The 14,047-nt window shown below is 47.6% G+C and overlaps 1 protein-coding gene across 3 annotated transcripts; it reads right to left on the reverse strand.

Moving 5' to 3' along the window:
• Window positions 1-227: 227 nt before the first annotated feature.
• Window positions 228-11,195, reverse strand: GREM1 (gremlin 1, DAN family BMP antagonist). 3 transcript variants are annotated; one of them, XM_065872326.1, is made up of 2 exons: window positions 11,044-11,195; window positions 228-1,553 (listed from the first exon to the last, which is right to left on the reverse strand). In XM_065872326.1, exon 2 carries the CDS (start codon window positions 1,550-1,552, stop codon window positions 998-1,000), a length of 555 nt encoding a protein of 184 aa, XP_065728398.1. In that variant the 5' UTR covers window position 1,553; window positions 11,044-11,195; the 3' UTR covers window positions 228-997. The 3 variants fall into 3 exon arrangements, with proteins under 3 accessions (XP_065728398.1, XP_065728400.1, XP_065728399.1); XM_065872328.1 differs by lacking the exon at window positions 11,044-11,195 and having other exon boundaries at window positions 998-1,315; window positions 1,526-1,552; XM_065872327.1 differs by lacking the exon at window positions 11,044-11,195 and having other exon boundaries at window positions 998-1,315; window positions 1,439-1,552.
• Window positions 11,196-14,047: the final 2,852 nt, after the last annotated feature.

The following is a 14,047-nucleotide window of genomic DNA, read 5'->3' on the forward strand; positions in this document are numbered from 1 at the left end:
TGGCGGGGGGGGGGGGGGTGTTTCTGAACTACATCTTTTGTCCATCTGAGGGGCAAAGCAGGAGGGGATGTTTTGGTTTCGCTCACTCACTTGGTTCTGAAAATAGGAGTGGTCAATATTTATGTTTTAAGTTTGGTATTGGGTTACAGCTAATTTCCACAGTCACAGTGACTCACAAAGTTAATGATTTTTGGGGGGCAATTTCATTTCTCCTCTGTTTCCTTGGGTTCTTTAAATACCAGGAAAAAACTTGCTAAAGCATGGGTCTCACCGTGTTTGGGGGTTGGCCTTTCCAGGCTCTGCACACCTCCCTCCTGAATTTTGCTGGGCCAACTGGTCCTCACCTGCAATCTCTCCCTTCTCTCAATCCTCTAACCTTCCTGCCCTACCAGCCTCCCCCAGAGTCTGAAAGGTCTTCCCCAAATAGGAAACATTTGCATCTGTGGTCAAGTGAGTTCCTTTAGAACCTCTGGCAGGTAGGGGATTAGACGGAAATAGTCACTGAGATCCTAAGAAGGGATGGACTGTGACAGGGAAGAGGAAGGGGGAAAGCAAGCACAGGTTGAAATATCCTAAGGCCAAGGCAGCACTAAAACAGGTCTCTTGCCCTCAGAGTAGCCTCTTCCATTAACATTCATTCTGAAGGGAGGTTCTGGTCCCCAGGAGGGCACATGGAAGACCAAGGCAGGACCCTGCCCCTCCAAATGTGCCTCAGGTGGTGTGGGCTTTCTGTACCATCCCGCATGGAAGCAGATACATTTACATAATAGGAAGTGCCCTCTAGCAGAGACTGTGTTTCCTCTGGTGTCTGCAAACACCCACAGGGACCCATGCACACTCATGCACACAAACTACACACTAGCAGGCTCTTGGCAGAAGGCAGCGGGTGGTTCTTCTTGCCTCTAGATTTAAGCCAAGTAAGAATCAGGTTGATTTAGGTCTGGTTCTGGGCCCGCCTGGGGGCTTGCACCCCAAGGACAGGCTGGGTAGGCCCGGCTTAATCCAAATCGATGGATATGCAACGACACTGCTTGACACGAGTGACCCTCTTCTTCTTGGTGGGTGGCTGTAGTTCGGGGCAGTTGAGCGTGACCATCATGGTGGTGAACTTCTTGGGCTTGCAGAAGGAACAAGACTGAAAAGAGCCTTCCTCCTTCCGGATGTGCCTGGGGATGTAGAAGGAGTTGCACTGGCCGTAGCAGAAACGGTTGATGATGGTGCGGCTGTTGCAGCCCTCCTCGTGGATGGTCTGCTTCAGTGGCTGGGTTTTGCACCAGTCTCGCTTCAGGTATTTGCGCTCGGTCACATGCAGGGCCTCCTGGCTGGACTCCAGCACTTCCTCCCCGGGCACGGCAGTGCCCCGCCCCTGGCCCCGCCCCCGGTTCCTGGAGCCAGGCTGCTGGGGAGACTGAGTCTGCTCCGAGTCATTGTGCTGGGCCTTGTCTGGCGGGGGGATGGCCCCTTGGGACCCCTTCTTTTTCCCTTCAGCAGCCGGCAGCAGGGTCCCCAAGAGGAGAAGCAGGGCTCCCACAGTGTAGGCCGTACGGCTCATGCTAAAGGGGGGAGACACAGAGAGGAGAGACATGAAAAATGGAAAAGATAATTAATGAAAACATTCATAAAACAGCTAATGTTCTATCAGGCACTTGCTAAACGCTTGACGTAAACGATTTCATTGCCTCTCACGGTATCTCCGTGCATTAGGTACTGTTATTCTCGTTACCCTCTGGGCCATTAAGCCATGAAATAGCTTGCCCAGGGTCAGCCAGTGAATAAGCCAAGATGTGAGCTCTGTCACTTGTCCTCCCAGGGGAACTGCTTCCTGGCTTCTGACACCAACTACGTTTGACTTCGTATTATGGTCCCTTAACTGTATTCATTCTTTGTTTCTTTTAATTGAAATATAGTTGATTTATAATGTGTTAGTTTCAGGTGTACAGCAGAGTGATACAGTTATACATATATATATTTATTCTTTTTCAGATTCTTTTCCATTATAGGTTATTACAAGACACTGAGTATAGTTAGGGTCCTTGTTGTTTATTTTATATATAGTTATTCATTCTTGTACTTGACAATATTTGGTTAAGTTCCTACTACGTAAGTAGACGCCAGCCAGAGGGCTCATCTGACAGGACAGGGTCTCACTATTTCTCCCTGACTGGCCTGAGCCCTTCCTGAGTTCGCTTGGTTGGATGCTTATGAGATATTCAGTGTTATCAGGCATTGGAAGGAGATGTGCGGAGGCGAGACGGAGGAAGAATCCTTCACAGGAAGAGCACTAGACGAAACGTCAAGACTCAGCTTCTAGTCGAAGTCCTAGGATAACAGCTTGCTTTCTGACCTTGAGAAATTTTCACTTTACCTTTCAATAAATGACTTTATTTAAGCAAAGATACAAACACCTCATATCCCCAGATATGTTGTTCAGATCAAAATTGATGTAAAACTGAAAGCAATTAGAGAACTAACTAAATATGGTGGTACTGCAGACAGAACAAATTACTTTACCAGAAAGATCACATAATTCTTAAGGTTCCTGGATCACATTCTCATTTTTAAACTGGGCACAGATATTCATTATATCATTCTTAATACCACGATACACATTGTTCTATTTTTATTTATTTATTTTAATTAATTTATTTATTTTTGGCTGTGTTGGGTCTTCGTTTCTGTGCGAGGGCTTTCTCCAGTTGCGGCGAGCGGGGGCCACTCTTCATGGCAGTGCGCGCGTCTCTCACTATCGTGGCCTCTCCCGTTGCGGAGCACAGGCTCCAGACGTGAAGGCTCAGTAGTTGCGGCTCACGGGCCCAGCCGCTCCGCAGCATGTGGGATCTTCCCAGACCGGGGCACGAACCCATGTCCCCTGCATCGGCAGGTGGACCCTCAACCACTGCGCCACCAGGGAAGCCCATGTACTTTTAAAATAATGAAGTACGTCCTTCACATATGTGGGTGTGTGTATATAAAATTTAGAAGGTAGAGAATGGACACAAGAGAACAGGTATGTGCAAATATTTACATTAGTAAGTGCCACAGACATGTTGAATAAGTTAATGATAATGAATTATTATGGATGGGTCGGGAGTTAGATATGGGTCAGTAGGAACAATGGCATATGAACAATGGCAAAAAAAAAAAAAATGAAATCAGTGGAGTGGAGGCAAAGGGAAAACTGACAAAAAACCCGGAAAGTTAGGGCTTCCCTGGTGGCGCAGTGGTTGAGAGTCCACCTGCCGATGCAGGGGACACGGGTTCGTGCCCTGGTCCAGGAGGATCCCACATGCCACGGAGCGGCTGGTCCCGTGAGCCATGGCCGCTGAGCCTGCGCGTCTGGAGCCTGTGTTCCACAACGGGAGAGGCCCCAACAGTGAGAGGCCCGTGTACCGCAAAAAAAAAAATAATAAAATAAAATAAAAGAGGGTGCAAGAGAGAAGCATCAGAGTCTTAAGATTCTCCTGCGACAGTGGTTCTCAAACCTGAGTGTGCAATCACCTGGGGGTATTGTTAAAATGAAATCCTAAGAAGGATATTGTTAAAATGAGATCCTATCATTCAGTAGGTCTGCCTTTCTAACAAGCTTTGAGCAGCAACACCTGTAGCACCTGCAGCCGTGGGGCACAGAGGGAGCTGTGAAAATATGGAGGGATTTTCTTCTCAATGAGTACAGTTTCAAATTCCCAGCCTCCCTCCTCAGGCCATCACACCAAGTCTGACCTGAATCCAGAGGTTTCCCCTGTCTTCCATGTCCACCACAGTTCTGAACCCGAGGACACAGCTGTGAAGCACCCATGTCCCTGCTCTCTTCTGTCCACCAGTGTGACACATGATAAGCACTAAATGCAGTTTAATAGTAACCTCACCGTGGCCCCCAAGGAGCTATCCAAGTTGGTATTAGTAGCTGGAGCAGTTACCTTTCAAAGACAAAGGCAGGGTGGAATCTGCATTCTCTAAAGGGCAGCCCCTGTAAGTAAATACCATGCGACCCTAAGGATAATGTCAAATTAAGATAATTAAATATTAAATTCAAAATATTCTTAAATGGCACCCTCTTTTAGACGTTAACCTAATACTTAGGGGCAAGTTCAAGTTTGGAGATGATAATGTGACATTTAGCTCCTGCTCTGACTCCCTGGCTTTTGTCAGTTTATGTTACAGCATCTTTGTTCTTTAAACAGAGCATTTCTTGCCTCAACAACAGCAACAAATTAATTTCCTTGTTTTGTCTTTAAAACATCGCTCATGAGGAAAGCCCAGTTATAAAACAGAGCTGATTTTCTCCAGAGAGTAGGACAACTTGAGCCACGACGGTCCAGTCTCCTGGGCAAATATATTATGCATTCAAGAAGCTTTCACAAGTTTCTGTTTTTATTCAATTCCAGGCCAGGATCTAAACTAAAATTCAGTCTCTGCCCATTTCCAAGAGGAACACGTAAGACAGCCCTAGGCCACCACCCACCATCTTCCCCATCCCTCCTAAAAATGGCCTCCAGAACAACCCAAGATTTCAGAGCCAACATCACAGAGGCCAATCTGAGACTTGACTGGGAAGGTATATTGACTGCATGGGAGAGATTCAAGTCATGGGGCCAGCCATACCCACAAACATCTACCCAAAAAAATGCAATTTTCTTTCTCTACACCACTTAAGGACCTCCTTTATACTCAGCTTTCCCTATCTGGCATTTCCCATCTGTCATTAAATAAATATCAAGTCTGAGAGTCATGAGGGCTTTTTCATCACCTCTTCCTCCATGCCTGGCAGAGTAGATGCTCTTTTGTTCAATGAATGATTGTCATGGACCACACTGACCGACGGAGTTTCTGTTCTTTGCATTTAAAATGTCTTCACACATGCGGAAGATCAGCAGAGTCTAGCCTATAGGGAGCTTCTTAATGCTTCTCTTCCTTTTTCCAAGAAAACTCCAAATACCTACTTCTTTTTACGTGGTCCCATGGAGAACACTATAGGGTTTATATTTCCAATTAAAGCCATTGTATTCTCTCACTTCCTCCCAGCTTACACTTCCCCCTCCCCGTGTCCTCAGGTCCATTCTCTACGTCTGCATCTTTTCTCCAGTCCTGTCCCTAGGTTCTTCAGAACCATTTTTTTTTTTAGAGAGAGAGACAGTGGCATGGACATATACACTACCAAATGTAAAATAGATAGCTAGTGGGAAGCAGCCACATAGCACAGGGAGATCAGCTCGGTGCTTTGTGACCACCTAGGGAGGGTGGGAGGGAGACGCAAGAGGGAGGGGATATGGGGATATATGTATATGTATATATATAGTGGTCACTTTGTTATACAGCAGAAACTAACACACCATTGTAAAGCAATTATACTCCAATAAAGATGTTAAAAAGAAAAAAGCCATTGTATTCACTCTGGAAGAAACCAACAATAAAGCAGTAAATTCAAAATTAGTCAACTGTGGTTTTCTGTTTTAATTTGGACTGACTTCCTGTTCGTATGGGAGTGTGCAAACCCCATGAGAAAAAGGGGTCTAGAGCGACAGACTTTTTTTTTTTTTAGAGTGACAGACTTTTTAAGAAAAGTAAATTTTTCTCAAAATTTATTAGGTGTGAAAAATATTATGAAATAGCTTTTCATTTTCAAAAAGCCTACTCTTTAAATATCTTCAGCTTTTGAGTTCTTAAATCTTATAACTAGTTATTTGGAGAGAGGAAAAAAACAACCTTAGGGGGCTTCCCTGGTGGCGCAGTGGTTGGGAGTCCGCCTGCCGATGCAGGGGACACGGGTTTGTGCCCCGGTCTGGGAGGATCCCACATGCCGCGGAGCGGCTAGGCCCGTGAGCCATGGCCGCTGAGCCTGCGCGCCTGGAGCCTGTGCTCCGCAACGGGAGAGGCCATGGCAGTGAGAGGCCCGCGTACCGCAAACAAAACAAAACAAAACGAAACAAAAAAAACCTTAGGAATCTCTATCAACAGAGACCTCAGCTTCTTAGAGAACAGCAGTGCTCTGAAGGACTCTGCATATCCCACACAAGTAAGAGGGAGGAAGATGAGAACTAGAACCAGTTCTAGAACCAGGGCTCTGTCAAGTCACTGTGGTCAGTCACCCAACCTCCTCCACACCAAAATGATCTTGATTACTCATTGAAGGAAATAGGGCTGTTGTGTTCTTGAAATCCCAATTGTATTGCCACCAAATAATTTGCACTCTGTAAATATCACAGACATGGAGGAAACCAAGAAAATGTAAGTTCCTTGAGGATAATTCTTTTTCCCATCAACACCTAGCAAAGTGCCTCGTTATCAAAAATGAATCCAAAGGCTAATCCAGATTTACGTCTTATGAATTATCCATATGCAAACGAGAGCTGAAAACATTTCTGGTAATTTGCATTCGTGAAATGACCCACTCACGTTATTAAATGAAAGGTGCATCTCATGGACCCGGAGTGCGTCAGACACCCACAAAGACCTCCCTTTATTCTCCTTTGCAGACAATATTCTTTTCAAATGCTACCTCAACTTCCCCTTAATCTATTTCTGCTTCTCCAACTAATGTGATCAAATTTTCATGATGAGTTTCTCTGCAACTGTTTCCCACCAGCAAGACCCACCCACCCCTATCTTTTTTCTTCCTTTACCACTGTTCTCCCCTCTAATCCTTTTGTCCCAGAGGACGTAGATACTCTCAGAGCATGTCTCCTCTATCTGATGCTTTCCTTCAGGTTGCCCAAAGTGATCAACAGCAAACATCTGCACAAAAATACCCCATATCAGCCACCCTCTGTCCTGTGCAGGTCATGGTGATTTATTCCAATCTTCGCCAGGCTGTGAGAACACAATCGTGTAATTCTGGGGAATCAGAAATAAAAGTGTTACGTGTAACCTGTTTCTAATATTCTCGATGTCTTTGGGAAAGTTTAGGCCAGCTCCTTTCAGCACTCTTCTTGCTGCATTTCTCATGTTAGCTAACCAACCTGCTTGTATTCAGTTAAATGGAGTGCTGTGTGGGATAAACAGTGAGGAGACAATGACCAGCAAGCCAGATGTCTGTGGCTGATCAATTCCTCTTGATGCATTGAATTTTAGAAAGCTATTCAACAGGCATGCCACCAAATTATTCCCCCGTATTAAAGAAATAATGGAAGTGACAGCACAGGCTCTAAGTGCAGGCCAGGTTTTAGAAGACCCTATTCCTATTTCTCAGAACTAAATCTTTGAGAAGGGCAAAGGTTGTTTTTAAATTGGATCTTTAATTTTTAAAAAGGCAGTCAACTTTTAGAAATTGAGCAGAGAAGCTCTTAAGAATATACTGCACTGGGCTTCCCTGGTGGCGCAGTGGCTGGGAATCTGCCTGCCAATGCAGGGGACACGGGTTCCAGCCCTGGTCTGGGAGGATCCCACATGCCATGGAGCAACTAAGCCCGTGAGCCACAACTACTGAGCCTGCGCGTCTGGAGCCTGTGCTCCGCAACAGGAGAGGCCGTGATAGTGAGAGGCCCACGCACCGCGATGAAGAGTGGCCCCCGCTTGCCACAACTAGAGAAAGCCCTCGCACAGAAACGAAGACTCAACATAGCCATAAATAAATAAACAAATAAATTTAAAAAAATAAAAGAATATACTGCATTGAATTTTTTGTTTTCAGACAATTTGCACCAAAGGCAAACTAGTAGAGGATAAAGTCTCATCCTGTATGTATTGCAAGTACCCTAACTGCAACCTCCCTATTCTGAAGACCATTCAGGCTAAGTCAGGCTTGGGCCCAACATCATATAGGGCAGGGAGGAGACCACCTAGTAGTTAAGTATCTCAGGAGCTCTCAAGGCTCATCCGAAGATTTTTTTGGTGAAGTTAATGATGGTATACAATTCTTGTGGTCAACAGGAGACAAGTTAGAAAGTAATAAATGTTAAATGTTCACTGACCGGCACTATTGAGAGTCAGTCAAGCCATAGGTTCTACATTGTAGTGAAAGATGTGTGTTGGTCCCTGTGTGTGTGGGATTTGCGATTTCATTTCAGAACCACCTTGTGGTACACGCTGATGCCCCATAATGTTACTGCCTCTCCCAATACCACCAATAAGAGCCACCTCTATTTTTTAAACCCTATGCCAGGCATTATGCTCAATTCTGACTGAATTTTATAATTGATTTTTCACAACAAAATATGAGGTAGACAATATCATCTTCCTTTTACGGATCAGGGAATTCAGACTCTGAAAAGTTAGGAATTTGTCCAAGGTCGCACAGCCCCTCATGGGAAAGACAGGGTTTGAGCCCCATTCTCCCTAGCCCCCAAACACATGTCCTTAATCACTATTCTATGGACAGTCAGCACGGTACTCAATAAGGGACACATGGACTTGTTTCTAATGCAATCAAATTTGAACAATATTGTGACTTAAATAATTCTCTATTTTGTTCACATGTAAAGAAAAAAACCTTTCTGGTCCCAGGAATTATTGTTGTACTTTGCATTTCTAAGAGCATATGTTAAAACTAAAGACAATTCCTTGCAGATGTAAGACATAGGCTGATAACACTGGCCTGATCTGTGCTTTCAGTTGGATGCTACAGTCACCTCCCCTACCTCCCCCACTCCTTTTACATAAAAGGTTTAGGTTTTCCCGTCTGTCCTACACTCTCTATTCTGCACAGCTTTGCTGCTCCACAGCTTTGCTGCTGACAAGCATTTCTTGGGAGCTGGGTTTGTGGCATAAAATTTCGTGGCATTGTATCACTTTTAACACTTAAACCTTAAGACTAGGGCTTCAGTTTAGAAGACAAGGCAGGCAGCTCTCATTCAGAGAGGTGAGGATGCAATAGGTTTCTGTTCTCCCCTGTGTAACCATTCGCACAAGTCTATGTTAGCCAACTTGGATTTCCCATAGATTGTGCATGGGTTACCAAAACATTTCACTCAAAACGAACTTTTAAGAAAATAGGAAACCTGTGAAATTACAAAGTTTACAAAACACTTTAATTCCTACAATGACCTGGGGGTTAAACACACACACACACAGCCCTACACACAGCAACTAAGCTCTAAAGAGCCCTTAAATAATTAGTTAATACTAACAATTTGGAGTTCCAGTGATGGTAATCAAATCGCCTACCACTGTAGGCTGCAGTGTGCCCGGGAGGAGATGAGAATCTGTTTAATATTCTTCTTTCCCTCCTTGCTTTGAAAAGTCCATCCTTTTAAGTCCTGCATCCCAGAAAGAGAGACAGAGAGAGACAGAGAGAGAGACAGAGAGAGAGAGACAGAGAGAGACAGAGAGAGAGAGAGAGAGAGAGAGAAGGGAGGGAAGGAAGGAAGAAAGAAAGAAAAGAAAGAAAGGAAGAAAGAAAGAAAAAGATGGAAAGAAAGAAAGAAAGAAAAAGAGGGTGCTGGAAAGTGGAAAGCCCTGGGTGAAAGAAGACTCCTCACCCTGGGTTCAGGGTTATCTTAACCTCTTCTCCACTATTTATTTAACTTGTATGTACAGCCAAAAGGAAGCCACTACTCTGGGGTCCCTGGGACAGCTTAAGTCCCTGGTGACCCACTTAACACAGTAGATTGTTTTAATCAACTCGTGTCCTGGCACCATCTCGAAGGGGAACATAAACAGACGCGCACACCGCTTGGATCTGCTCTTTCCAGCGGGAGATCCAATTACCTACCGATGGTCGCCTCTCTGCCCTTGTAACATTTAAGAAGAGATTTTTAACCCCTAACTTCGAGGCTATATTTCTGTCTAAAAAAGGAGAAAGCAGCACCCAGATTTGACTGGGGAGCCAGCTCTGGGCGCGCTGGAAGGGCTTCACTGGGGAGGCTCCTGTCTGCCCCCTGCCTCGCCCGGGGGGGCATCACCAGAGCCCTGCGCGGGGAAACGCCAGGCTGGGGCGCCCCCAAGGCAGAGCTGGGATCCGAAGACAATGCCAAGCCAGAGCGGTGGCGCGTCTGTTCTTCCTAAGCCAGAAATCTACAAGTAACTCCGGCCGGCAAGGTGACGGCCCCGACACCCCACCGCCCGCCTGCCTTGTTCCGTGAGCTGCAGAGGGGTCAGCGAAGTGGCGGGGGAGGACGAGGGATGACCTGAGCGTCCAAGCCCGGGGACCAGCCTCCCGCCGCCAGTCCCGCCTAGTCCGTCTCTAGGAAGGCGCGGCGAGGTGAGGCAGGGGCTTCTCGGACACAAATTAAGAGGTACCCGCACAAGTGGGACCCGACAAGTTGTCACTGCCCATTGCCCGAACGTCCGCGGTTCAGCCGAGAAGCGCATGGGGCAGGGAGAAGCCTAGAAGAGGAAACAGCGCGCACGAGCGCGCAGTGTGTGCGGTGTTTGCTATGTGAGCACCGCGGGCTCGCGGGACTAGGCGTCCGGGACCGCGCACCTCACTTCAGCTGTCCAGTTACCTGACCCTTGGATTTCCGCCACGGCGGAACTCCGCAGCTCCGCTGTTGCATGAGTCTCCATCTTGGGGAGAGGCAAATGCATCGCTGATTCTCAGGATCCACCACCTCACGGCAGGATCACTCACGGCCCTCCGACGTGCGCGCCCCGAAAGTCCCCAGACCCAGCGCCCCGCCTCAAATGGGACCCTCTCATTGCAACCTGCCCCGGCGTTTACGGTCGAGCTGAAGGTCCCCGCAGCGCCTCACTGCTCCCGCTCGCTCATTATCCCTCTGCTCCTGCGCTCTGGACTCACGGACTCTGCACCCTCACCCAGCGGACGCGACTGGCAAGCGCGGCTGCCAAACACACCAGGAGCGTATTAGCGGAGCTCCGGGAGGTGGAACTGGGGTGCGGGGCTCTTGCTCTTGACATCCTCTTTCCCAGTCTTGTCCTGCAGACCGCGCAAGGTGAGGTCATGGCAGCCAAGACCTTGGCACGAAAGACCTCGCGATGGATCTTCAGGGTTCACCCCAGGGATCGCGGGGCCTCGGCCTGCGCTCACGAAGGGCTACGGCAAGTCTGCACGGAGCGGGACGCGGCAGTCGTTTGCCGACCCCTACACACACACACACACACACACACACACACACACACACACAAAAACGCCCGCGCCTCCGCTCTCACCTGTCAGTGCTGCGGGCCTTCGGGGCCTGCGCTCTCGACGCGTGGCGCGGTGTGCGGCCGCGGCACGAGCCGCCCGGGCTCGGCGCGGGGTCAGCGGGACAGAGAGCACCGCTCTTGCTACACACTAGGTCGCCCGGTCCGCGGAGGGCGCACCGAGTGCGGGGCATCGCGCCGTCTCCCGTTTAAATGCCGGCGGCGGAGCGCGGCGCCCGGGGCCGCGCCTCTCCATTGGCCAGGCGCCGCCGCCGCCGCGGGACCCGCTATCCGCCCCCTTTCCCGGTACTGCCCCCGCCCCCCGCACCCCTCCTGCCTCCCCGCGGGGTCCCCTCTCCGCCTGCCTCGCCTCTTTGTCTGCTCCCCCCGCCCAGGCCGGCTGGGAGAGGTCACCCCAGGGAACCGCGCCTGGAATGCACAGCAAATCACATTTTCCGCTCCCGTTGGAGGGGGAAGCGCGGGAGGAAATCCCCCCGGCTCCCGGCCCCTCATTCCTCCTCTGCCCCAGGCCTGGGCTTTTCCTCTCGCCGGCTCCGCTCCGCCTGCGTCGGCCCCGCGACGCTCTCGGTCCCGGAGACTGCCCCGGGAAGAGCAAGACCTCCGTGGGATCGCAACCAATTAGGCGATCCTTTCCCCGTGGACGGAACGGGACTGCAAGGCGCTCTGGTTGAGCGGTCGCCGCGGCTCTGGTGCGGCTCCGCCCGAGGCCCCCAACTTCGAGGGCGCTGACCCCTGCGCCCCCGTTAACCCCGGCGGGCTCGCCGGCCGCCAGCAGGAGCCTGTCGCCAATATGACACCCTCCTCTCCTCGCCCGCCACGGGTTCTTTCAGCCCAGATGCCGGCGGCCTCGGGTGTGAGTGTACAGAAGGGAGTAACGAGGGGCAGAATAAACCTAAAAGGACCCTAAAAACTCTAAAATGGAAAATCAAGCTTTCCATTCCTGAGCCATTTTTAAAAGGGAGAGAACAGTCGCTAGGAGAGAAGAGATTTTCCGTAGCATGTTAAAGTTTAATAAATCAAGAAAATAAAACCTCAGACGAGGAAATAACTTCCCAGAAATGGAAGACAAAAACTTAACGTATGTGAAAAACTCATGTCACATTCTGTGTTCATTCCTGAGAACCCGCTAAGAGTGGGAACATACCAAGCGCAGAAATATTTTTGAGAGATGAGCGAACACTTTTCATTTGTTCTCTTAGCTTGGAAATTGGTTCCTCAAAGAGGCTGTAAAGTTTTGTGTGTGGAAGTTAGAGCCCGTGCAAAAATCAACTCGGCTGCAAGGTCTGCAGACCAGCTCCATCAGCGAGGTCAGATGATGACTTTGAAAATCATCTGTTACAGAAGGAGATTTGAAGGTGTTTGTACTGACTACAGCAAAATAAACAAGGCAATGAAAGCCATCCAAAGGCACTTATGAGACATTCGTGATTTAAGTATTTGGCTTAAGAAAACAAAACAAAACCCCCAAACAGTGTGGTTTTTTGTTTTGTTTTTGTTTTTGTTTTTTTCTCTAGGCAGGCATTAGGGGGAGGGGGCAAGAAATATTGAACTTCTACTAGATACTGCTAGGAACTTGAAATCGATTTTTCCAAATAAATCAAACAAGAAGGAAGTCTGCATTAAATCAATATCTAGAGAATCATCATCATCTGAATGTTTTGTTTGTGCAAACAGCGGTTTCTATCCATGAACTCAGTGCTGCACTTTAAATGTTTTCGATAATTTTTTGTTAAATCATCCCGTGAGCCATAGTTTGTAGTTGCCTGCGAGATGCAAACATTCAGTAGGGCTCAAAAGACTTATCTTGGTCAAGTGGGCTGCAGGAGAGATACACAGTCAGAAATACACAAAATACGTACGCAATTAACAGCCCAGCCAAAGTGCACCACCAAGTCCTAGGAGCCAGCTGTTCTCTCCCTGTGTAAACTGTTCCACCAAAGAAAAGGAAGCATATTTTACAAATTCGTTAACTTCTGCTAATCTAAAATCAATGCTTTAGTCATGTTGTTTTTCCAAAACTCATATGAACTGCTCCAAATAAAAATACAAAGAGACAAGCGCTCACCTCCTATATCGGAAGTAATTGTTTAAGAGTTCCGACCCTGTGGTTTTATATATCCCATCTTTTTCTCACCATCTCTATCTAGTAAATGTTGTTCATCTTTAGGATCCCTCCTCAGGAGGCTTCTCAGACCACACTCCCTACAGTAGAAACATCCCGACCCCCATGCCACCAGCCCACAACTGTCTGCCCCATTTCACTGCATCTTTTTTCTTCATTGTCACTTATCTCTCCCTGCCACTAGAATGTAAGCTTCATGAGGGCGGGCACTCTGTCAATTACACGAGTATATAGAATACAGAAGTATCTAACACAGAATTAGGATTCAACGACTAGCTGTAGACTGGGGATATTCAGCACATGCTCACTCGGTAAGATTATCAGCTGAGCCAATGCTGAGGATATAACCGTCATGCAGATGGTAAAGACAGGCCCTCATCGTGCCGTTTATAGTCTAGCATGTTGGTAAATATTTATCAAGCTTTCTGCCTCACATTTGTGTTTCCACAGCTCTCAACCAGTCATTGCAAACAATTATCCACTCAGGATGAAGGCATAAGAGTAAAAACTCTTCAGACCTCTTTAACCATAATTACATAATTGAAACCTGCTCTTAGTAAGAGGGAAGAAGTAGAATGACTCCATGTAGGCAAACTTAAAATTTGAAATCTGAGATGCCGAAGCAATAATCACTAAATGATAAATTTCACTTACAGAAACCACCTTCAAATTAATTTGAGGCTCTTGTGAGAAGCGTTGATGCTACTGGCTTGTAAAAGGAAAGTCCATTTCTCTTGTTCTGCTCTTCTATCTAAATATAAAAAGTGTTTCTCTCCATCTAACTCACAAGATGCTAAAAGGGGGCTACTCTCAAGATCTGGAGAAGAAATCTGAAGGCCTTTGTAGGGAAGTTTTCGCTTAGATCTGCAAAAGCTATTTATGCCTGTT

Source organism: Phocoena phocoena, chromosome 2, assembly GCF_963924675.1.
Source record: "Phocoena phocoena chromosome 2, mPhoPho1.1, whole genome shotgun sequence".
Lineage (NCBI taxonomy): Eukaryota > Metazoa > Chordata > Mammalia > Artiodactyla > Phocoenidae > Phocoena > Phocoena phocoena.